The following is a 25,283-nucleotide window of genomic DNA, read 5'->3' as shown; positions in this document are numbered from 1 at the left end:
GTTTATGTGAGTCACTTTGTTAAAGTAGCTGTCAGGTCTCGCTGTCAACGCTTTTCTCACTCGGGAACAAAAGTCTAGATCTGCTAAAGGCAAAGAAAAATGCCTTCTAACAGTTTAACATGCTGCCCTAAAAAACATCCTGACTACTTTTGTGACTCAAATTCACTTCTTACTGAAACCTACGTTCTGCTCACAGGTACTCTCAGTCTACCAAATCTTCGGGACTGTCCAGCAACCTGCAGCCAACAGGAGCCAAGGCCGACCACCTCAGGGAAGAGATGGAGGAGGCAGCCAACCGCATGGAGATCTGTCGAGTCAGTGATCACTTTTTATCCCAATAAACTAACTAACATAGCGCCAGTCATAGTCTATCTATCTATCTATCTATCTAGGCTTTTGTTATATGTATCAAGTAGATTGTTGTCATCTTTTTTTTGTTGCTGTTTTTGTAAAGTGAGCCTACAAGGACATTTATAAATGTCGTGAAACAGCCCATTCTTGCTTCCAAGAGTGTTAAAGCTTCCACATCCTGCATGTGCATATACATCCTTTTAACGGACCGTTTGACCTATTATGTATAAAATATACAGGAAACAAGGAAACCATGTGTAATTACTACAATAAGCAATGACTCGCGTCATTATAGGCATCCTAGTAAGCCATGATATGTTATTTCTCGTAGACAAGAAAGGCAAAAGTTTTGTGAAATTTGTCATTTATGAAATTACAAAACCAAAATCGAGTTTTTGGGCTTTTTTGGCTCAGCACAGTTTGCCGCTTTACCTGATTGGTATTCTAACGCTGCACAAATGTGTGTAACTGAATCTGATATGAGGTGAGAACAGACAAACTTTCCACTTTCAGCAGAAGAATATAGAACAAAATTTTTCAAACTTTGAGCAAATAGAAAAAAGAGGAGAGATTTTTTTTAACCTAACTTCTGTACATACAGATATGAGCACTTTTAGCTATTAGCTGGCTTCAAGTGGCCATAAATTAGTGTGAAGTTCTGGGTTTAGGTATTCCCAAAAATATGAGAGTACTTTGATTATATTAATAATTATTTTAGACACTTTGAAGCATATATTTTGATTTGTATGACAGTGCATCTAATGGCATTATTAATGGCTCTTTCTCAGCTACATTAATTGAGTTACCATGCTTTCTAAGGACTCTTTAATGTGACAGTATATCAAATGATAATAATAATAATACACCTGCTCTAAATAGACAAAAGTTTGAACTGCAAAAATACATTTTTCAGACTGTTACATGCCTTGTGTCTCTTTTTGTTTTTCATGCGTTCTGTGCTTCAAAATGTGTTTTCATTTTTCAGGATCAGTTATCAGCAGACATGTACAGTTTTGTGGCCAAAGAAATTGACTATGCAAGCTACTTCCAGACAGTAAGTGCACTCACGTCTCTTCAGACAGCCGCATGACTAAAACAGACAAAAAAAAGAAACACACCCTACAGATTGCCTTTTTCTGTCCGTCTCTGTCTAGCTGATAGAAGTCCAGGCAGAGTACCACAGGAAGTCATTAGAGCTGCTTCAGAGTGTTCTGCCTCAGATCAAAGCTCATCAGGGTGAGTCTCAGACCAACATGCTGCAGTCTTATTTTGTTATTCTTTCTCTCTAACTGCTTACTTTGCCTCTGCTATAGTCCATATTACAGCGACAATGGGTAAACACAATGTGTAGGGCTGTACAAATGAAAGTGGTGCTTGTTTATCCTTTCAAGTGCTTTTATCACCCGTTTACCTACATTGTGTTTTCTGTTTTGACGCTGCTGAGAATTTCTTTATAACATTAACTGAAGTTATTTCATGCCTGATGGAAGTTGTAGTGTCGCCACATTCACTTCACATATACCACTAAACATGAAGAATTTAAATTTTTATAAATTGTTACATTTAATTGTTAATTGTTACATTTCTGATGATACACTGTACAGTGTTTTGCTTTAATAGAAACCAAAATGTCCAATCTGTAGCAGAAACCTGATTTGATGATATGCATGTGTTTCCTTTCACAATAAAAGCCCTAGACATAGAGACAAGAAACTAACAAAAAGCAAAAACTAGACAAAAATCAGCCAGGAGGGAAAAAGAGGGAAAATCTTCCTGCTGTCACTTTGATTTGCACCAAAGGCAGCGGAAATGGGTCCACAGTGGTTTATTCTTCCTAAGTGGACAGATTGGTGTCCCTGAAGTTTAACTGGCTTTGTGTTGTAATGTGATGATGAAGTGTTCCCTAACTTATTTTGAGCAGAGTAGTTTCTGCTGTTAAATGTGCTCCACAAAACACAGAACAGATAAGAAATAAGTCAACTACATGTGTATGCTAAACATACACAGTCGTGGCTGAAAAGTCACAGGAGATGAAATGAGCAAATCCGAGAGACTCAAAGGTAAAATAAGTCTGGTTTTAAATGACTCAATGGAGGGAAAAGAACTTGTAAAACTCAAGTAACAACATAATTGTGACTACCAAGTGTAGTTTAATAACTTCAATTAGTACTCTAATGCACTTGATTACTACATAACAGGAAAATGTAATGTGATTACAGTAATTGTGTGTGAAACACTGTGTTGTTTTCTGCAACATCATATTAAATCTTTATATATTGATAGAGTGGATGACCGAGTGGTTGAGTCATGTTATCCATGAATGCATTTTTGTTAGCTTTGTTGTAACCGCAGTTTGTCATTTTACCAGTAAAAAATGTCAAATAACTGTTGTCTCTGTTAACTATGGCATCCACAGTATAACTCTATAATGGTAGGGTTGGAAACTATTGCATATAGTGAGTAAAAAACACATTTTCAAACTCAGTCTCTTTGTTTTGGCATCGCTTTGCAGTCTAGAAAAAAAATATTTGATAAACTCTGAATCGCTGCAGTCATAAGATCATAAAAGCAGAGCTGCTGCAGAATGATCTGGGCATTTGTGTGTGTATAACTCTAAGTGTGTGTGTGTGTGTGTGTGTGTTTTCACAGAGACCTGGGTGGAGAAACCGTGTTACGGGAAGCCATTAGAGGAGCACTTAGCGCTCAGCGGGAGAGATATTGCCTTTCCCATCGAGGCCTGTGTGACCATGCTGCTGGAGTGTGGCATGCAGGAGGAGGTAAACAAACCGGCCGCTTTTCACACGACACACAAGAAACACATTTATGGGTGTGAAATGTTGCAGAGGTCACCACGGAGATGAAGTCAGTCTTAATTACCAGAGGGAAATCTAATCGGGGGCCAAGCCTGAAACGAATAATCAGCTGGAACATTAAACTAATGCTCACACATTAATACATCCATAGGTATAATTGAGTAATGTCATATGTCTGAAATGCGACTGATTCAGTGGTTGAAACCGAACATGAAGCAGCTGGAACAAGGTTTAACGCCTCCAAGTCCAAGTATATGGTTCTCTCAGCTGGAAAAGGATGTAGCACCCACTCCGAGTGCTGCTGCACCAAGTGGATCTCAGTGTCTTGTGAGGGAGAGTGGAGCAGGAGACTGACAGATGGATTGGTGCAGCAGAAATCGTATCCATCTGCTGTTGTGAACAAAGAGCTGAGCATGAAAGCAAAACTGTGGATTTACTGGTCAATATCCGTTCCTGTTCTCATCTATGACCATAAACTGTGGGTGGGTGACTCAAAAAAACAAGAGAAACTGCAGAGGCTGGCTTTGTCAGGGTGCTAAGGATGTCTGGGCTCTCACTTGGGCAGTACTCACACATGCCAGATGATTAGGGCTATCTAACTAACAACAATAGCTGCATCAAGGTGTTTGTTATAGTAAGGTAAATAGAGTATTACAGAGAGAATCCCAATGATCAAATTATCCCCTAATGAGCAGCACTTGGCAAAAGTAGGAAGGAAGAACCCACATTTAACTGGAAGAGACCTCCAGCAGTACCAGGCTCATGGAGGGTTAAATATATGCTGTGACCTGCTGGATGGTGAGGGTGAAGGAAAAGAGAGAAAAGTGAGAATAAAGTGATACAGACAATCACCCACTCACAAGACAAACTAACTGAGCCATGCTAGCTGCAGGTTACTATATTTGTTCCTGTACAGCGAGGTGATCACATCAATTTTCCTTTGTTTTGATGGCAAACTGCACAAGCAACCACGTCACTTCCTGAATATGACATGACGTGATTTGATTGAAAAGTTTAACTTTTCATTAAAACTACTAGAAACAAAGTGAAAACGCGACTCAAAAATTCTACAGGTAACCCATTAATGACATATCAGGTATTAGGGGTAAAGCCTGTGTGTACACATACATTTCAAACCTGCCTTAGAGATTAGGGTCAGGAGCATTGAAAGGAACCAGCTGAGATGATTCAGGTAACTTCCTAATATGCCTCCTGGACACCTTCTCGACAAGGTCTTTCAAACATGTCTAAGCTTCAGAAGACCTCGCAGCAGGCCCAGCACAAGGTTTGGTTGTGTAGCAGCCAGGACCCAAATGCACTCACAAATCCAGAAATGAACTCAAAATGCATCTTTAATCCTGGTATTTTACAATACAGGGAAAGTCAAATTACATGCAGAGCAGGAAATTCAAAACATGCAAAAACTCAGTGAACACAAGGCAAGGAGACACACAACCATCAGAGAGGGTAACATTAAAAACACACCAGGTAATTAGGGAGATGGGAAATACCAGGGAGCCCAGCTGCAACAAATCAGGTAAACTAGACAGGAAAAGCACAACAAAATACCAATGCACAAGACAAAGGCTACCAAAATAAAACAGGAAATAACTAAACAGAGGAACAGACGAATACTTAACAATACACGAGGAACAGCAGGGAGGCAGAGTAAACTGAACAGAGGACTAGCATAGATATAAAAGTAATTGGAACAAAGCAGAAAAACACAACAACTAAGAAACAACATGAAGATAACTACAGAACAGAACTTAGAAGCCCAAAACTCAAAACTATGGGTCAACCACCCCGCACCAGGGCTTTAGGGTGTTTTAGGAGGGCGCCAGTATCAAATGGAAGAAGCCTTTACTGCTCAGAGTGCTGCCCTGTGACTCAGATTAGAAGTAGAGCATAGATGGATGGATGAAATGGGACATACTGAACAATAAGCCCTTTAATTCTGAAAGCTGGACTTTTAATTTAGCATTTTACACTCTTCTGCTACTAAGAGAATCAGGCATTTACAACACATAATAAATTCAGCCTGTGTAATTCTCCTGCTGTTGGAGTTACGTGACCTTGGCTTCGTTTCTGTGTCTCAGGGTTTGTTCAGAATCGCTCCCTCGGCCTCCAAACTCAAAAAGCTGAAGGCGTCTCTGGACTGCGGGGTTTTAGACGTTCAAGAATACTCCGCAGACCCACACGCCATCGCAGGTGAGCTATCAACAACGCTGCCACATACCTAGACCTTCTCCCTGCCTCCTGGTTGTACATCATGTGTTCCCATGACAACTGATCATCCATTGAAATTTGCCTCACAGGGGTAGATTTATGAGTTGGCCCCTGTTGGCTTGTTGGAGTCTAGTTTCTGTACATTTCTGTTATTTTCCTTATGCTGAGCTACCCTCCTGTTGTCAATGAATGAATACAATCATAATCAGGCTGCTCGCATCAAAGGAACATTTTTAATCCCTTCTGCTGCCTGTCTTTGTTTCTCCTGCTGCTGTTTGCAGTAAATTTCCTCTTAAAGGTTATTTTGAAAGCCTTACGCTGGTGTGACACAGGAACTTTAGGCTCGGATTCACTTTGCTTCTGTGGTCACTGCTCGCGTGTCTGCAGACAAAGCAAAGTGTTTTTCTTCCACTTTCAATAAACTATCCAAGAAATGCCCAGTGATAAATTCCAAATATAACTGGGATTAGTGTCAGACAGATTCTTCATCTTCTGGAGAGGATGCAACAAAAAAAAGGTTGGGGTTTTTTTCTTCTTCACGTCTTTTTGTTTCTGTCACGTATTAGCTTTTAAATCTGCACTGTGACGAACTACAAAAGAAAGAAAAGCTTTCAAGCTTTTATGATGCTCTTATTGATCTTTTATTTTTTACTGCAGCAGCATATTGCTGTCGTCAGATGAAAACCATACATCTCCAAATGAAAAGCTTTTTACAAGCTGTGGAAAATATTTTTATCTTAAAAACAAGTGCATTTTTATTACAATTATCACACCGACTATTTTTCTGTTGAAAAATAAAACTTAATGGTAAGCATCCTTTCAGCACGGAGAGGTGTCTCGCTAGTAATCTTTCTTTTATTTCTAAAATGACGAGGCTCTCAGTTATAATCATCTGCAGCATTTGTAGTAAATTATTTGTCAGTGTGTTTTAAAAAACATTTGTTTTATGTTCAGTGGCTTCTTTGGTTTTCTTTGCTGAGGAAACCGCCGTACTCTACGGATGTCCTTGTGTTTTTGGGTTGTTTTTTTGCAACAGAATATTGTAGCAAAATGCAGTTTTTTATTTTGATTTATTTTTTATATAAGCCAGATCATTTAAGTCCTGTGTTTGTTTGTCTGTTTTTGGTCGCCTAGCTGTTGTACTACTTTTGGAAAAATGTGTCTTAATTGTTTCATGACCAAACTGTTTAATCTTTGCTTTCACAAACAAACTGAAAACCTCTCTGATGCACAGTGAAGATTTTAATTTCTCAGCCGAGTATGAAAGTCAGAAAAAAAAGAGTCATTTTCAACCAGTGCAGAATAATGCAGCATTAAATCTCAATTTAACTCACAGCTCACCGGAGCATGTGGAGAAAATGTCCTATTCTGCGCTGTATTCCCCTTTAATGGTCCCATATTAAACTGGGTCAGCTCCACCAGCAAATTGAATTCGTCCCACTGTGGAGGTGGAAGCCCTGGTTCAGTGTAACTGCAGGCATTTATTTTGCACCATCAGTGCACCACCTATATATATATGCATATGTATACACAGCTGTTTGTCGTCCATCCCTCTGGGGAATGGAAGCGGCAGACCAAAGAGAGAAGACGACACGTCGCAGTGAAACCCGGTCAGCTGTGTCCTTCCTCATCAGTAAAGGAAAACTCAGTTCTGGTCAGACGGAAGCTCGATGTGGATTTGTTTAGTTTAACAGGATAGCTGCGTAGAGCAGTGGGACTCATTTCTGAGCACTTGATGGGACAAACTGTGCACAGACAGACTTTTCACAGGCACATGAACTTTTTCTAGTCATGAAAACAATCATTTGATTTTGATTTTCTGTTCTGAATAAACATACTTGTGTTTGTAATTATGGAAAATCCCACTGGCTTTTTGTCATGGGGACCAGAGTAATGGAGACTGCTGGCAAGGAGGCCTTTCAGCCTGGAATTTGAATATATACATCACAAAAGATGTGCTCCTATATAAAGTGATTTAATCTGAAATCTTACTGAAAATAGCAGGTAGGAGATGGTTTTCACTGCTGAATATTACAATTTCTCTGTAAAGCCTCGTTTAAACATTTGAAGTGTGATCACAAGCAGGTTTTAGTGATGGAGGCAAGGGAAAGCAGATTTAATGCCATTGTGCAGTGAGCTGCAGGAAATTACACTCACTCTCATGCAGTACATACGATCAGATCTGGGCTCGGCTGGATCAGACAGAGTCCACGCTGAAGCACTAATCATGGAGCAGATGGTTGCTTCAGAACGTTTATCATCTTTGTTTCTGTTTCTTTGTTTGGTGGTTTGTTTATTTCTTGATAAACTTTACTTTTTTTCATTCCTTTCTTCATTTCCTTCCTTGCCTGTTTGCTATCTTCGTTCCTTACTTGCTTCCTTTTACTTTCTTTCTCGCTTTTCCTCTTTGCTTACTTCTCTATTTTCTTGTTTTGTTTCCATCTTTCTCCCTTTCTTTCTTTCCTTCTACGGTTGCTTCTATGTGCTAAAATACACAGGTGCAGACATGTATTTACCATGGTTCTTGCCGTGCTCTCTCCAGGTGCTTTGAAGTCTTACCTGCGCGAGCTCCCTGAACCATTAATGACCTTTGAACTCTACAATGACTGGATCCAAGCCTCAAAGTGTGTATCATCTCAGACCAATGTTGCCATCTTCATGTTAAAGACATTTCTTCTTCTACTGTTGTTTTCAAACCAATCTTTCATGTCGTCCTGCAGCATTCAAGATCAAGACAAGCGCCTGCAGGCTCTGTTCAATGCCTGTGAGAAACTCCCTTCAGCCAACAACACCAACTTTAAGTGAGTCAGCGTTTCCATGTTTCACTCCCCTCCTGGTTCTTTCTTTTTTTCATATATGGGCCAAATAATCTGGTTAACCAGCTGAAACATCCCAGTCAGGCTCATTTTGGGTTTTTTAACTGCATATCGAAGGAGTCAGGTCTGTTTTCTGCCTTACCTCCTTATATAACTGCATATAAGACTGGCTGGCTATGCCTATAAAGAGGAGTTCATTTAACTGAAGGAAACCACCAAAGACATGACAAAGTGACCTGATGGTCAGAAATAGCTGGGCCAAATGTTCATATCATTGAGTCCCCAGTCTGACACCTGTATCTTTGCTGACTGTCCCTGAGTGTTTCTGTTGCATCTCTAGTGTGTAAAATAGTTCAAAGAAAAATCTTTAGAGAAGCCTTAATCAAAATGGCTTAGCAAAATAAGCCAGCGCCAACAACTGCAGTTCCTCTAATGGCCACTTGAGGCAAATGCCAAAAGGCAGTCAGTCCCCACAGACTCCCATGTTAAAATGCCCAACTTTAAAGCAGGAATAAACATGTTTACAACCAGCTGTGGTCTCAGGGCACAGTTTCCCCCAGTTATAAAAACTGTATGAGGGCAGCTTAGTGGTTTTAATTGGTGAGGAGTTGTTGCCAGTTGTTTTCTCCTGAGCCTCATGGCTGCTAATTAGTCAATGAACTGGACTTTTACAGAGGGTTTGTGCCTTTTTTAACATTTTAATGGAATTATCTGACAAACTGTTTGATTTGCTGTGAAGAATAGACCATCCGAGACATTTGTAATTCACATTTAGTTACTGAAATTCCAGTGTATATATGTGATTTAGGCTAATTAGCAGGTATGTGTGTTTATGTGTCGCACATATTTATGTAGATTTTATGAGTATGATTGCAGTTTGCAAAAAAAAAGCTAGTTATTGATAATTTAGAAGTGCAACTTATTGTCTAAATATGGTCACTTCTGGCTCCAAACCACCATCATGGTGACCAAACACTTCCACAATGTATCACAGAGGCTAAGCCCATCTTTTTGGTACAGTCTAAGATCAATCCCCTCAAAATGCCCAAATTTAGAGCAGAAATAAGTGTCTTTGCCGCCAGTAACACATTTCTTTTACTGAAGTTTTAAGGCTTTAAGTTATGCACTATTGAGGACAACAGGTTGGGAGCATTTTGTTTAGACTAAACTAGAGTACACTAGACTATACTCTTCTTTGACCAGACCTAGTTTACTGTCACAGTGGCCAGTAAATGGGAGTGAACCCACAAGCAGACTCATGTGGACACAGTGATAAGATTTAACAAACTTTATCGTTAGATTACACAGAAATCGAAAAAACGTGATATGGGAACGTAGCGTGAGTGTGTGAAGTGGGGGCACTGTAGTTTCTAAACTAGAGATTTATGACATACATCCTCAGTACGCTTGTGGCAAAAGAGGCAAAACCAAATATATTTTTTGTAGCAGGCTGTGAAATATGCTTATTTCTCTTCTAAATAACACTGACAGGAGTCAACTGTTCAGAGGAGATGCAAAGGTTTTTGTTTCACACCTGTTTTTTAGCCGTGATTAGCATCCATTTTGATATCACTGTCTACCTGAACTAGCCAGCTTTAGTACTGGTTCAAATAAGGTCAGGTTCAGATTAATGAAAGCCGAGATGGTGGCAGCCAGACTATTAAACCAACAATCTGTGATTAGGCCTCCTTCTATCACTTCACTATTGGCAACTATATTTATTTATTTTGACACTGGAATAATGTTCCTCAGAAACTTGAGCGTGAACCAAAAACAATACAGATAATACCATTCTGTAGATCAGAGGGTAGCTGTGGAGTCGGGAGATAATAACTCATAGCTATATCGCTTTACCTCTATTGATTCTCGAGGATTTTTCTTCTTTCATTTTCAGTCACTTCTTGGTATCTGTTTGCTTCCTGAAAGCTCAAAAATGATTTCCAGCTTTCAGGAGGCTGATTCATTGTGCGCTACTTATCACCACCTGCCAGAAAAGAGACTCTGACCTTTATAAAACAGTGTGGAGAAAGAGGCGTTGCATCCCAGGTGTTGGCTGCTGGATTAAATGCAGAATGCTGAAAGGCTTGTCTCCTGATCAAAAGAAGAAAGTGGAAAGGCCTGACGGGGAAAAGGAAGGGAGGAAGTGATGGTACAGAAATGAGGAGAGCGAGGTGCAGCGGCACTTGTCAGCATCATCATCGAATCGCACAAATGCGACGTATTTTTAGACGGTGCTCCTCTGAAGAGACCTGTCAGGCCTGTCCAGATGATTGCTGCTTGCCGTGATGAGCGGCCTGATGTTCAGCTCTGGATGAGTCATTCAGCTCAGCTACAGACATCCACCAGCCCATCCATTTCTGAAAACATCAGACACAGAAATGGTTGGCTGCAATAATAAGCTTTGCCTCAGTGTGGTTCGTGCATTCAGCAGGCACGCAGTTATCATTCAGACTGCAGCTGTAACACTACAGTTGTTTGAAACTGACCGGAACATATTGGGATGGATGTAGTCATCATTATGTTTTTTTGAGCCAGAAGTGATCATATTTTGGATGAGAGCGTGGACTGCTAACTTATCAGCAAATGCCAGCATGCAGGATACAGCTGTATCCATAAACTGTGTGGGAATAATGCGCAGAAACATGTATATAGGCTAATATAATGCTAATACACCAAAACTGAAACCCGCACAGAAACTCTTTAAGGTGCTCCAAAAGGCATCAAAACGAGGTCCAGCTTACCAAGTTGAAGGAGAGGTGAGGGTTAGCACATCTCAGTTGGCTCCAGCTGCCTGTATCACAACCAGGTAGTGATGTGTCGGTCGCGAACGAAACGGCTCTTAGAGTCGACTCTTTGAAGTGAACGACGCGAGCCGTGGGTTTTTGTTTTTGTTTTTTTTTTCTTTCTCTCACCCTCTCTCTCTCGCACTTTTTTTCCGCTTCACTCCGCACACGAGCCTTGTGCTTTGCGCTGGGAAGAGGGGGGGAGGGGCAGTAGTTACACTCTCAGTAGCACAGGAACAGAGCCGGAGGGAGAGAGAGAGAAAGAGAGCCAGGGACAACAACGTCACATTAGAAAGGTATAGTAATCATCCACAACTATTTTCAGTTGCGGATGATAAAGGATTCAGAAAGTTTATTCATGCAGGCCCATATGACAGAGAATGTGTATCTTCTTTTTGTTTTCATATTTTTTCATATTTATATTTAATTGTGTTGTGGTTTGCGGTGTTTAGTGTTGTTTCACTTTAAATTTGTTTAAAAGGGAAAAGCTGAAAATTTAAATAGTTAAAAGTTGAAATGTAAATAGTTGGTTTTTGGATTATATGATTTATTTATTACATTTTATGTGGAGTGAATAAATAAAAGTATATTTACGGTGGCCCCTAGAGACAAAGCACATACAAACTCCAAAACACGTACAAACCCCGAAGCACGTACAAACCCCGAAGCACGTACAAACCCTGAAGCACGTACAAACTCCAAAACACATACAAACACAACAGAAGTGCTCCAGGATGCTAGGGGCAGTGTTAAGCTTTTGTTACCTAGTGGCTACACAAGCCAGGAAGTACCAACGACCGGATTTGGTGTGTGGTAGTAACAGGTAAATGAACTTTTTTTTTTTAAATTATTTGAGTATATATGAGTGCTTGTGTATAAATACACAAACAATACACATATGCTTTCAATTGTGTAATTTAAGTGCTCTAGATAGCTCTGTTTTGGAAGTTCAGTTAACGCTAGAAATGTGTTCTGGAGTTTGTACGTGCTTTGTCTCTAGGGGCCACCGTATATATTTATATATAAACATATATAAATAAAACCACGTTGTTGTTTTTTTACATTAGTAATCCCTTTTGTGCATAATTTTATATTGTTGTTAATAATAAATTAATTAAAGCAGCAAAACAACCTGAAGAGGCGGTTAGGAGCCGGAAGAGTCGGCTCTTTTTAGTGAGGCGAGCCGAAAGAGTCGGTTCTCTAAAAAGAGTCGGAAATCCCATCACTACAACCAAGTAGCACCAATCAGTCAAAACAGCCACGCCCCTAACTCTTCACTAACATGCGGTGACGCTAGCGTTAGCCGTGTTAGCACGTTACCTGAAACAGGTGGTCAGGGTGAGTCCACAGGCGCACACCCTTCGTTCATCATATATCCGTGCCTTTATACAAGCACACACACTTCTTAGCACTGCAAGGCTATGAGCACAAAACAGCAGTGTAGAAAAATCGAGGCAGCCAGCCGGTGTCTGTCCAACCAATCAGTGAGCTCCTTCACACCTCGTGGCTAATTTGGATTGCTTCGAGATTTTGGAAATGACATAGCTAATCCAATAGATAATCTGTTAGCTAATCCACTAGTTAAGACCAAATCTTATCCATTTGCTAACGTAATAGGTAATCTGTGAGCTCACAGGAAAGGGAAATGCAGTGAGGAAATATATTTTCAAATGAGCAGAATTTCCATTTTAAATGCCAGAAATAAGTATTTAATTTTTGAATCCATTTACTTTTTTTTTCAATTGTATTTCAAAAAAGATTGTGACTTTGGAATTTGAAAATGGTTTTTGAAATGAGGTTTTTATTGAGAGTTCAATATTTTTTTTGTGAAATTCATTTTTGAAGTATTTATTAATGGATTAATAATTCATTTTAAAATGTTGATTTATAAATAGTGTTTTTATTTTAAATTAAATGATTAAATAATAATTTTGCTTTAGTAATGTTTAATTTATGTTTTACATTTTTTACAAATGCGGGCGGCACGGTGGCACGGTGGTTAGCACTGTTGCCTTACAGCAAGAAGGTCCTGTGTTCAATTCCGCCATCAGGCCGGGGTCTTTCTGTGTGGAGTTTGCATGTTCTCCCCGTGTTTGCATGGGTTCCCTCCAGGTACTCCGGCTTCCTCCCACCGTCCAAAGACATGCAGCTTGTGGGGATAGGTTAATTGATTAATTCAAATTGCCCATATGTGTGAATGTGAGCCTGAATGGATGTCTGTCTCTGTGTGTTAGCCCTGCAACAGACTGGCAACCTGTCCAGGGTTTGCCTCTCGCCCTATGACAGCTGGTGTATCAGAATATTTATAGTAGTAACAGTTTCATGGTCTAAATGTTTAGATAGCAGCCATGTGAGTGAAATAAATGAGCTGTCTTAAAGACAATAGAGAGGTTGAATGTACATTTAAATTCTGTTTTTATTGAATAATCTGTTTTCTGCACCTTAATTAACAGGTATTTAATCAAATTCCTGTCCAAACTGACTGACTACCAGGATGTGAACAAGATGACGCCTGGAAACATTGCTATTGTCCTTGGACCCAACCTGCTGTGGACTCAGAATGACGGGTAAGTTATAGCAGATGCATATACATGTGGCTTGTTACCTTATCCTCTTCTGTGTGATCATAGCTGAACACAAAATGCTGGATCTTGGTACCAGTGAACCATGGAAACAAATCAGCTCATGATGAGAGGAAGAGTTGTGCCGTGTGTTTGATTTGATTATTATTGTGCACTTATTTCATCCTGCTATCTCATCCTAATATTTTCACATCATGAATTATGCATGTGCTGAGATACCTTCTATACCATGACTTGCAGTTACAATTTAATTATGAAGTTAAACAAACAAAAGCAAGGGCCAGATTTAATTAGAGGCGAGTGAAGTCACTTTAGTTTTATTGTAATTGCTGCAGGTTTTATCATGCACTGCCTCCTGCTCGGCCCTTAAAATCACTTTTTCATGCAGTAACTTGGTGATTAAAGGCGGCAGACAACGAATGGAGGGACTCAAAGGGATTCTCTCATTGCCGCTCATTTTCTCTTCCTCTTTTTCCTTAATCGAAAACATGGGCTGCAACTAACAAAAAGGCCTGCAGACACACAACTTCATCCATAGGAGACTGCTGTTATTATACCGTATATATTTAGGAGAAAGATGATGACTTGGCAGTTTTGAATAGGGTGAAGGACATCTCCTTTTATATCTCTGTGTAAATCTTACAAACTCGTCATCCCCCTTAACTTTTAATTAGTACTTTAATAGCCCACAGTTCTGAAATGATTTTAATTTTCTCATTTTAATGCTTTGGTAATATCATGAAAATGTGCTAATCACCCTCTGTGTGAAATTCTTACTGACAGACAGACACTTCTCCCCACCAATTAAAAAAAAGTCTGTCTTCTCCGTTTGCTCCAGGAACATCACGGAGATGATGACGACAGTTTCCCTACAGATCGTCGGCATCATCGAGCCCATCATCCAGCACGCCGACTGGTTCTTCCCAGGAGGTGAGGAGGGAAAAAGAAGAGGAAACAGCCCTGCTTTGTTTGTTCTTGAAGTCTTAAAATGGCATTTTAGAAAATAAAATACTGAGTTGTTCCTGTTTTCTTCTGTCTTCGTTAGAGATCGAGTTCAATGTCACAGGAAACTACGGCAGCCCCGTCCACACCAACCACAACGCCAACTACAGCTCGATGCCGTCTCCAGATATGGATCAGATGGATCGCAAGCAGAACGACCAGAGCCGGCGGCCGCTCAGCGTCGCCACAGACAACATGATGCTGGAGTTTTATAAGAAGGACGGGTATGACTCTTCTGCGTCTCTTAGCGATGCAATTCAGAGCCCGACCGATATGTTGGCAGATATGAGCTATTTGCGGATATTGGTACTGGCATTTATGACAGCTGATAGATGAAAATTTAAAAAGTAAAGAAGAGAAACACCATTCAAGCATGTTATGAGAGTTGATTTTGTATGATTTGTTTCAGAAAGCGCTCTGCAACTTCCCACTGGCAGCATATGTTTGAAACACAACAATCAGCTGATCCAAGCAGAACGTAAACAAATAATTCACAGAACGAGATTACTTTTAAGCTGTACTGTCATAGATTCATAGATAACTGCACATAGCAAATATATTCGATTTTTAAATCGCCAAATATTGATATCGGCCTTAAAATCAAGTATCAGTACATTTTTAGCACATTAAAAACAGTATTGGGATTAGGCCTAAAGTAAGAATGCACATAATCTTAGAAACAAGCGATAGAAGGGTTACAATGTACTTTTAGTCCCTGCAGATCTGGAAAGATTGGCTTGGGCAAGTTATGAAAGTGTAGGTTAGTACAGAATATACACTCACCAGCCACATTATTAAGTACACCTTGCTACTACTCGGTTGGACCCTGTTTTTTCTTGCAACGCTGTCTTCATTTTTAAAGGCATAGATTCAGCGAAGTGCTGGAACCATTCCTCAGATTTTGATCCATATTGACATGATAGAGGCACACAGTTTCTGCCGATCCAATATGTGAATCTCCCGTTCCACCGCACACCAAAGGTGCTCTACTGGATTGAGATCTGGTGACTGTGGAGGCCTTTTAAGTACAATCAACTCACTGTCATGTTCAAGAAACCAGTTTGAGATTATTTGAACTTTGTGACCTGACATCTATTATTAAGGGATGGACATGATCATTAACAATACTCAGGTATGATGCGGTGTTTAAATCACACTCCGTTGGTCCTAAGGGACCTAAAGTGTGCCAATAAAATATCCCCACGCCTGACCTGCAGGATGGAGCCATGCTTTTGTGCTGTTTACTGCAAAGATGCAACAGAAATCAAGACTTTTCAGACCAGACCACATCTTTCTGTTCTTCTATTGGCCAATTTTGATGAGTTGATGTAAATTGTAGCCTCAGTTTCCTGTTCTTGGCACTCAGTGTGGTCTGCTGCTGGAGTCAATCTGCTTCAAGGTTTGACCTTTTGTGAGTTCAGAGATGTTCTTCTGTGTCCCTCATGGTTGCCTCCCTATCAGCTCAGAGTAACTTAGCCGATTTCCTCTGACCTCTTGCATCAACGAGGCATTTTTGCCCAGAGAAGTGCCGCTCACTGGATATTTTTTGTCTTTGGTCTTTTTCTGTAAATCCCAGAGATGGTTGTGTGGAAAAATCCCAGAAGATCATCAGTTTCTGAAATACTCTGACCAGCTTCTCTGTCAGTCAGTCACAATTTTGTTCTTTCTTCTTGATACTCGGTTTGAACTTCAGCAGATTATCTTGAGCATCTCTACCCGCCTGCATAGATTGAGTTACTGCCATATGATTGGCTGATGAGATAATTTGCATTAATGAGCAGTTAAACAGGTGTGCCTAATAAAGTGGCTGGTGAGTGTCTGTTGCAGTATGATTTTAAAATGCAAACAAATATAAACGGTTTATATGTGCACAGACTGACTCCCTAAATAAAACAGTTTCTTCAAGCAGAAGAAATAGTGGAAAAATAGGCTTTCTCGTCTAAAGCTTCCACTGATTCCACCTGTTTAAACCTGTCTCTGAATTAATTAGCAGTCTTCTCTGTAACCTGCGTACACTGTCATCCAGCTGACTGACAGCTAGAGACATTTTTTCTAGACAAGGCCACATTGAGGCTCATAAACTTTCCACACGACTGCTTCCTGACAGGGTCGGACGTGTGAAGTAAGAGAAGGAAAATTCCCCAACGATTACACAAGTTTGCCGTGAGAAGTGACCTCAGTGAGAAGCTCAGTTTCGCTCTGAGGTGGACAGAAAACGATACAGTTTCACTCTTTATCTACAGGACCTGCCCTCAAAACTTTTCTCTGCAGCTCACTGAGACATCTGGAAGTGAGAAAGAAAAAGACAGAGGGTGAGCTGACATTTAGTCTGTGAAATGAGCAATCCGACAATCCTCAAACTGTGAAGAGGGATTAGCTGAAAACCAGTCAGTCGCTTTCTTTCTCTTTCACTGTCTGAATCTGAGTGTCTTTCTCTAATGCTTTAATACACCCATGGTCTTATCAGGGCCTGGGGGGAGCCTGAGCTCTGCAGCCCAGGGGCCACAAGTAGCCCGACTAATTAAACCTGGACCGTGTGGGTCGGATCAATAGAGCTCAACTTTCAGTAGAAACAGTCCTTAGAACCAGAGGCTGTTGCTCCACTAAAAGAAAGTCTGCTTTTACACTCAAAACCAGACATGAGTGCACTTTAATTTCTTACTTAATTTATGTCAGTCTAATAAGTTAATTAATATTTAGATACTAAACTTGCGGCACTTCTCTGCAACTCTGGGAGAGCAGGTGATGATTAGACAAATAGCCCAACATTATTCTTCTTCTTTGACACTGATAGCACAAATTAGATCCCAGCTTGGATTAAAAAGCAAGAATCATTATATTCACTTAATGTTAAAAGTGTAAGTTTAAAGGGGACCTGTTACACCCATTTCCAGCCCTGTAATCTTATTTTTGGATTCTCCTGGAGTAGCTTTGCATGACATTCACAGTTCAAAATAATTGTAGTTTGTCTTACCTCAGCCTTGCTACAGCCCTTCTCTTCATCCTCGGTCTGAAACTCACAGTTTAAGCTCCACCCATCTTCTTCTGATTGGCTGAGCCACACAAACAGAAGGTCTGAACAGCAGGTGGGTGGAGCTTCCATTAGACTAGTTTGCAGTGCGCTTATTCGGCGCACTGCAAAATAAAACTTATGATACTTATGTTTTGTTACACAACACAACCTGATTGAAAGCACTCATTCATTGAATCAATCACAAGAAGTGCAACGCTAATGCTAAATCACCACCACTAAGCTTCTATGTGCACCACGATTATCCTGAATGTTAATTTTGCTTGACTGAAGTAAAAGCTTCAAAATTCATGAGTCAGGTATTTACTACGTAATTTTTGCAATAGAACAAAAAAATGTTCAGAGCTACAAAAACTACTACAGAATGTATTAAAGCATTAAAAAAAAAAACCCTGAACATTTTTAGAACCCACTGCCTGCAAGTTCAGGGAACTAGAAGTGCAAAATGCTAACTCATTTCCAGGTTTTAGGACTCATTCACTCTACTGAGGTCTAAATAGAGGTACTTCATGATATCTGCCGAGTTGCAGGATTTGCTCCCAGAAGAACTGCTTGAAGTCCTTTAAGCTGGTGATGCTCTTTAGCAACATTTCCAAATTGCACCTTTATACTGGCTTCATACTGGCCAGGGGTTGGACAGCAGCCATGATGGCTCTTCTGACATCTGCTTATATATATTGTATGATGAAGCCGGTTAAATCCATAAAGATTTTATGCCTTTTTAAGTCTCCTGCTGCCCTGTTACAGCAGATCTTAGGACTCCTCCACCTGCCAAATCCCACTTTAACCCCTACTGATGTTTGATGACTTGTTGGGATCTTTTGGGAAAGTTGTTCATTTTTAGGAAAACTGTTACAAAAATCTCAAAATAACATTTGCATTTCGTGTAAACTGATAAGAAAGACTGATGCTGCATTAGGGTCTCTGTAACCTATAGCAAATCGTTGCTATGGGTTACAAAATCATCTTTGTTAAGGTTTTCTCTGCCACCCTTATATTTAGTGTTGGTAATATAAATCTGTTCACTTCTTGATTTTGATGAGAGAATTGACATTGACAGACTTGCCAAAGGGTCTGACTGCTGGCTGGATTTCTATAGAAAACAGATGTTGAGAGTTCAGAAATGCTGCCTGTTGAAACACGTCCTTTATCGTGAACTACACTAAATCACTGCTGGTTGTGACTGGGAGTGAAAGTCTGTGCAAAACTCACTGAAAGATCCTTCATAAAACCTGTTTCTTCCCAGGCTGTGTGTACACGCTTGGTAATATCAGTAGAAATGCTTATTGCTCAATCAGAGACCAACAAAAAGGAATGTCAAGACAAAATGCCAGTCATTTTTACTTTGTGTTTCTACCACTGCAGAGAAACCACACTTACTAAAGACTCACTGCAGCTGCAGGAAACCTCTCGCATGTTTTGGGGGATTTTACTGTATCCAGCAGGGAAACATTGACCTGATTATAGCTAAATTCCTCCTTAGTTTTCGACATGGTTAAAGCCTCAATATTTCACTGTTCTCCTCTCTTAAAGTGTTATCCTGTTTCACTTCTTTGATATCAATGCTATTAACGAGTCCAAGCGGACGAGTCTTTCGTGGTCTCTGCTCGTGTCCTCACTGTGCTTGTCTCTGTTTTAACACTGCAGCATTAGGAAGATACAAAGGTACGGTATAGCTCCTTTTCCTCCACTCATCCTCTTGTCACTCTGTTCATCATCTGTTCGTCTCAGCTGCACGTTGAAAGGAGCTGTCTCTCATTTGTCATGTGTCTGAGTGTGTATTGCTTCATAGGGGTGTGTGTGAGATGATATATTTGGACTCCTGTAGTTCAGTGTCTCAGCAGAGTGGGGGGACGTGAACAAACAGGCCTGTTTCTCTTTGTTTACGTAAGTAAGAGGCATCTTTGCAGTTTCTGATACTGGACTGACTCGTTCAGCCTGTGGATACAATAGCCTCTTGTTGCTTATCTCACCTGACTGCATAGTTACAGTTACTGTTTTTGTCTTATCGTACTAATTGAGGGGTTTTTGTGGTAATCTGTTTGAAATGGAAGCCAGTTAGTTTAGCTGGGGTAAAACACTATACTTTTTACTGACCTTGCATTATCTGTGTTATTGTCTAAGTGCAGATTGGGTAGGGGGACGTCTGCTGCTTGTGGTCAACCATCTGTACAGTGTGCAGCCTCTCAGTAATTAAATAAAAAGCTTTTCCTAATTAGATCAGCCCTCCAGCACAGCTCTGCTCCATCAGCCGGAGTCAGCTGTCTACATGTGATGGAATTTTTCTTGATAATATTCATTTGTCCAAAACGCATTTTAGACTCATTAGAGGATACTTCTTTTAAACAAAGGAAAATTCAGGAGGTTTAGTGATTTATGACCTGCAGCATCGCCCTGAAAAGTTAGTTTACTTTTGTGTTCGATTTAAGACAACACTACTACTACACTAGTAGTAGTATACTTGTGTACTTATGGTAAGTGTATAGACAAAGTATCCAACTTGAGACAGTTATTGACTTTAAAGTAGTCACCTTGACATCACACGTAGTTTTGAAGTACAGTAGGTAATGTACCAAGGTTTATCCTCTAGTTTACTTTAAATAGGGCCAAAATTTACAAAATAATGTTGTATTTGCTAAGAAACAAAGTGATTCAAAGCATAAACTTGCGAGGAAAGGTTTTACTTTTATAGAATCTGACTTCTGTTTGGATCCAGAAGAGTCGCCTCCTGCTGGCCATTTGAAAGAATGCAGGTCTGATGCATTGGCTTCACTTTAATATCTTTTCATATCCATCTTTTTATTTTTATTTATTTATTTATTTTGTTTGTCTTGGCTTGGCTTGTGTAGATTTCGTTCATTTTTTGAATTCAATTACATTTTTTTCTTTTTTTTCTATAGGCATTTGTTTCCAGGCAAGGGTCACCTTAGATATAAAATACATAAAACCACATTTGGTTTTATACAGAAGAAGATAACAGCTAAGAAGGGAGTGGTGGGTGGATTTGGTTACCTTGGGCCTGCTGTTCCAACAGACTTTGTGCCATATTAAGTTAAACTACCTCAAACCCTAAGAAGAATTGACAAACCTTAAGTGTGGCATCGATCTTCCTCAAACTCTAGACAGCCAAGAGACCTATATGAGATCGATGAATTCTGTCTTAATGACACTGGAAAGTACATGTGTAATTAATTAGTTTGACAATGACTGTTTTCCTCAGTTAGCAGAATGAAGCCCACAGTGGGATAAATGCATTAAAACCCTGCAGAATTCACTGGATTAGCACCAGCCGTCTGAATTATATATAAGTTGAAGCCCTGAAACAACATACCGTTCTCATCAGGAGATAGTACAAAAGATGGATGTAGCAACTGTGATGTCACACACTGCTTCGCGAAGTCCTGCTCTGGCCTCATTTCCTTAGTCCCAGATGTTTTCACTTGCATGCAGCCATCAATTAATTCTGCTGATTTGCACTTAAAATGAAAAGGACAGAAACGCACATCCTGTTTCATCCAAACTACTTTTTGTTTGTTGAGTTATTTAAAATATATATTAGTTATTTTCCATCATGTTGCAGGAGAATGTGTGTTGTTGCATGCTGGGAATCATGTCAGTGAAGCTGAGCGACCCATCCTGCTCGTCTGGGGTCGGGCTTTTTTAAATGCACTGATATAAATGAGAAGCAGGAAAGCCGATCCCTTTTACCCTCCCGGATGATGTGTTTTGGGTGTGGAAACCTGACCCCTGAACTGCACACACACAAACACGCCCTTTGACTTGATTGGCTGTGCATCTCTGTCCCACTGCAGCATGGGTGTCAGGGTGATGGACACTTCTTGGGTGTCGCGCAGGGGATCGTCGTCTACGCGTAAATCCTTGTCCACGCCACCGAGCGTGCACCCCCCCACCCCACCCATTGACGCGCTCATCCCCGAGCAGCCTGGGGAATTCTCAGCCTCCCCCTCCCCCACCCCTCCTCCCACTAGCAGCGACCGAGCCAGGTAAGGCAGTTGTGGCCCCACCCGTCCTCCTGTTTCACCTCCCCACCCTCCTTTACTCCTGCTCCACGCCCGCACACACACCTGCTGCCGCTGCTCGCTCGTCACCGCGTCTGCTGCCGCGCCCTGCAAATGACACCCGAACTGCGCTGTCTGCCCCTTCCAACCCCCACCCACCCCACCTCCACCCCTTGTTTTCTTGTCTGTTGTTCATCCTCACCTCTGTGTGAACCCACCCTGATGAGGCATGTCATTTAGAACTTCTTTTCATTTCAACATCTCCTCACCCCCTGAACTTCCTGAGTCACGCGTGGAGTTAATTTTCTGCCTGAGTGGTGATACTGCATATCATGTGAAGATTTCACTTCTACTTAGAGCTGGGTTTAACCAAAATGTGTTGAAAGGTTCATCCACAGTTCAGTAGAAAACGATTTATTGCTGCATGTGCATGGATCACATCTCTATTTTTCTTTTGCCATCAGTCCGAGCATCATTAGCAGCATAACGGTCCATTGTCGCAGGAGCCTGCAATGGATGAGGTGGCTGATTTTCTGTTTTATTATTTTGTTTTCTTTGTGCTCTTCCCCTCCTGGAGCCTTCACTTCACTGTCCCAACAACGATTACTCCTCACCTGATTTTCCCCCCTGATTTTTCCCTCGTTATGGACCAAACTTAAAGTTTCAAATCCACACAACCCTCGTCCTAGAACTAATGAATTCATCCGCTTGAATCACTGATATTTCTATCATTGCAGTTCAGACGATGCATCCTCCAATTGGTCGGACTCCTGTTACGCCTACCCCTCCCCAGAGGAGGAGAGGCCGCCTCCCCCTTACCCCTCTTCCTCTTCTTCCTCCTCTTCCTCCTCCTCTTGCTCTTCCTACTCGCTCCCTCACCGCCATTTCCGCACCCGAACACCTCCGGGTATGCGTCCCGTTGCCCCCAGCCCCGAATCCGTACCCCCTGGCCCGTCCCCTCCACCCCGCCGCACTGGGTACAGCTCGCCCCCGCTCCCTCACTCCCTGTGCCCGTCCCCTCAGCAGCTTGACGTCAACTCCAACCCCAAACCTAACTCCCTGCATCTGCCCAAACCGGCCTCCCCGTCTATTGCTCCACATGGGCCCCCGTCCGAAACGAATGGCTCCTCCCTTTACATCAAACCCCCGCTCGTTCTCACTCGTCACGATCTCTTCCTTGGCTCCCCGAAAACCCCCAGCACCCCTCTCCCTGCTCCACCTCCATGGGCAGCCTGTGCCTGTAGCCGGGAGAGAGGAGCCAAGCTGACGAGGTAAATACAGAGCCCTGCTCAACCCACTCCCACTAACAACACAAATCACACACAAATAAGGAGAGGCCCCCGCAGGGACAAGGAAGCACGAGAGAGGGGTGATTTTTTTTAAAAAGAAAAAAAGAAACTCCCTTCAGTGCCACCCTACTCTGTGTCCTATTAACTCGCTTGTTTTGCAGCTGCCAGTTATAGAAATCAAAGCGCTTTAAGGATTCCATTATCACATCCATCTTTAATTTTGCTGCCATGTATGCAATCCATAACTTTCCATGTGAGCAGGGTATTCAGGAGCCTGTTGCCAGGCAACAAAGGAAATCCAAAGCTTTCAGTCAATGATTATAAAAGTCAGCGTTAATGAGTCAGTGAGATTTTGAATGCGAAGGCAATGATGTATGCAGGAGCAAAACAGCACTGTTTGATATTTAAGGAAACCCCAAAAAACATCTGCTTTGGTTTACAGCAACATGTTAATATGAGTTTAAAGGGGACCTATTTTGCTTTTTGTATACATATTTGCACTGATAGAGAATAAATATTTTCCCCTTATATAAGGTTGCATTACACATCTACAAGCTGATTACCAGCAACCATTAAAAGAGGGAGGAAGTACACACTGCTAACTACCACATGTCAGACAAAACCAAAGACAACCACAGTCTCATAAAGCGTCCTTTAAAAAAGATGAGGTCACAGTCCTGTAAGAGATGTTTGGAGGTATTGAATAGTCAAATACATCTTAGTAAATATCAGAAAACATTGCTATCTTCTGCCGCTTATAAACAGATTTGAACAGCAGGTGGTCTGTCCACTCTCTCTGACATCATTCAGAGCTAAGAGCAGGAAAAACTGGCTGAAACAGGGCAGAAAGTAAGTAGTAGTAGTATCACAGATATTACTTTTACATATGCTGACCTCATTAATTTGAAACTTTAGCCATGTTTAATATGAAAATCCAGATATCGTATCGGCATAATAGGTTCCCTTTGAATGCCGGCTGCTTCAGTCGCCTTCCATGCCTCGTTTGCTGAAGAGTGAAAGTGTGTTGAGGCGTAGCTGAGGAGATTCAGTCGATCAGAGAGTAAACTGGTTATGTTTTGACCTTAAGACCTTCTTCCCATTGGCATTCTGGCTACACTGTGCTGTAGGAGTAAGGAAAATTTATTAAGCTGTCAGGATATGTTTGAATTTTCTTTCCTTCTTTTTTTGCTCAACTGTATAAGCTACATGTCCATCTGCAACAGTGGTCACCCGGACAGTTTGAATTATGGCTGCTCTCATATATTTTCCTTTTTTTATTTTTTATAAAACAAAGAGATTTATGGAGGCAGGGTTAGTAAATTACAGAAGAAAGCATATCGTAATGTGTGTGTTTGTGTGTTTTGTCCTTCACTCTCTCCTCAGTACTCTGAAGAACAAGGAGCTGTCTCCAGTGATTGGACAGAAGGGGCTCCAGGGAGCAGTGACCTCTAGTGGACAGTCACAGCTCTCTGACCACAGTCCGCACACCTTGAGGAGAGGTAATACAACTAACTGGGCATGTATGACAGGGATCTCAGCTTGTCTCAAAAACATGGTAAAAATAGTAAAAGTAATGTCTTTTGGGGATTTAAAAACTCTGCACCTTGCCCAGTACTGTGACATTAGCAAAAAAAAGATGCAGCACACTGTGTTCATTTAGCTGTCTCTCAGGCTCTAAAAGAATCTGTCTAATCTATTAGTCAGTGCTGTGAATTAGGTCATTTTAAGTTACAGTGGAACCTCTCGTGTGGAGAGGATGTAAATCTGCAAAAGTGTGTTTTCCTTCATTGTTTCCACTCTGGTTGCTGCACAAAAGAGGGGAAAAGGTCCTTGGAAAACCACATAATAACTGACTGACGGCTGCAGTAGAGTTTTATCTGCTAAAATATCCTCAGACTCGAAGGATAAGAGGGCGATGTTTAGTTTGAAGAAATAAACTTGACTTGATGCTTTGTGATTGAAGGGTTTAATTAAGGCAGGTATTATAATTAATGAGCAATTTGATGGGTAAATTTGTCTGGGGAACTTCAGAGTTTATTAGACTGAAGATGAGGCAAGCATCTCTTTTACACTTAAACTTTGATTTCACACATCACTTGTCAGAGTTGGCCTGTGAAAGAAATTGTGTTTTCTATGATTTGATATGTGGGAAATATGACCAAAAAACAGCTTCATACAGAAGAAAAGAATGACAAGAGGTCGCGCTCTGATGAAGGTCACGATGCAGAAACATTAGTGCATTTGTTAATATGGCCAGAACATGTTAAACATTTGAATTACACTGACTTTGGTTTAGCACCACACACTAACACACCAGGACAATGTATCCTTTCGCATTAGAAATATGATATTTCTAAGTTATAAAAGC

General features: G+C 40.9%; 1 protein-coding gene across 3 annotated transcripts in view; it reads left to right on the top strand.

Moving 5' to 3' along the window:
* The window catches only part of LOC134633642 (rho GTPase-activating protein 44-like), a 94,397-nt gene that overhangs the window by 65,886 nt on the left and 3,228 nt on the right, over window positions 1-25,283 (top strand). For 2 of the 3 annotated variants that reach the window (XM_063482562.2, XM_063482561.2), the window contains 15 exons: window positions 197-314; window positions 1,337-1,405; window positions 1,506-1,587; window positions 3,001-3,128; window positions 5,264-5,375; window positions 7,936-8,017; window positions 8,114-8,194; window positions 13,446-13,559; window positions 14,413-14,504; window positions 14,620-14,800; window positions 19,255-19,272; window positions 21,420-21,611; window positions 22,091-22,147; window positions 22,364-22,897; window positions 24,299-24,414. In XM_063482562.2, coding sequence (XP_063338632.1) covers window positions 197-314; window positions 1,337-1,405; window positions 1,506-1,587; window positions 3,001-3,128; window positions 5,264-5,375; window positions 7,936-8,017; window positions 8,114-8,194; window positions 13,446-13,559; window positions 14,413-14,504; window positions 14,620-14,800; window positions 19,255-19,272; window positions 21,420-21,611; window positions 22,091-22,147; window positions 22,364-22,897; window positions 24,299-24,414 — 1,976 coding nt within the window. The remainder of the gene's footprint in view (window positions 1-196; window positions 315-1,336; window positions 1,406-1,505; window positions 1,588-3,000; window positions 3,129-5,263; window positions 5,376-7,935; window positions 8,018-8,113; window positions 8,195-13,445; window positions 13,560-14,412; window positions 14,505-14,619; window positions 14,801-19,254; window positions 19,273-21,419; window positions 21,612-22,090; window positions 22,148-22,363; window positions 22,898-24,298; window positions 24,415-25,283) is intronic. The other variant, XM_063482563.2, reaches the window with a different exon arrangement.

This window comes from Pelmatolapia mariae, linkage group LG8 (genome assembly GCF_036321145.2).
Source record: "Pelmatolapia mariae isolate MD_Pm_ZW linkage group LG8, Pm_UMD_F_2, whole genome shotgun sequence".
In the NCBI taxonomy this organism is placed as follows: domain Eukaryota; kingdom Metazoa; phylum Chordata; class Actinopteri; order Cichliformes; family Cichlidae; genus Pelmatolapia; species Pelmatolapia mariae.
This window is presented reverse-complemented; position numbering and strand designations above follow the sequence as displayed.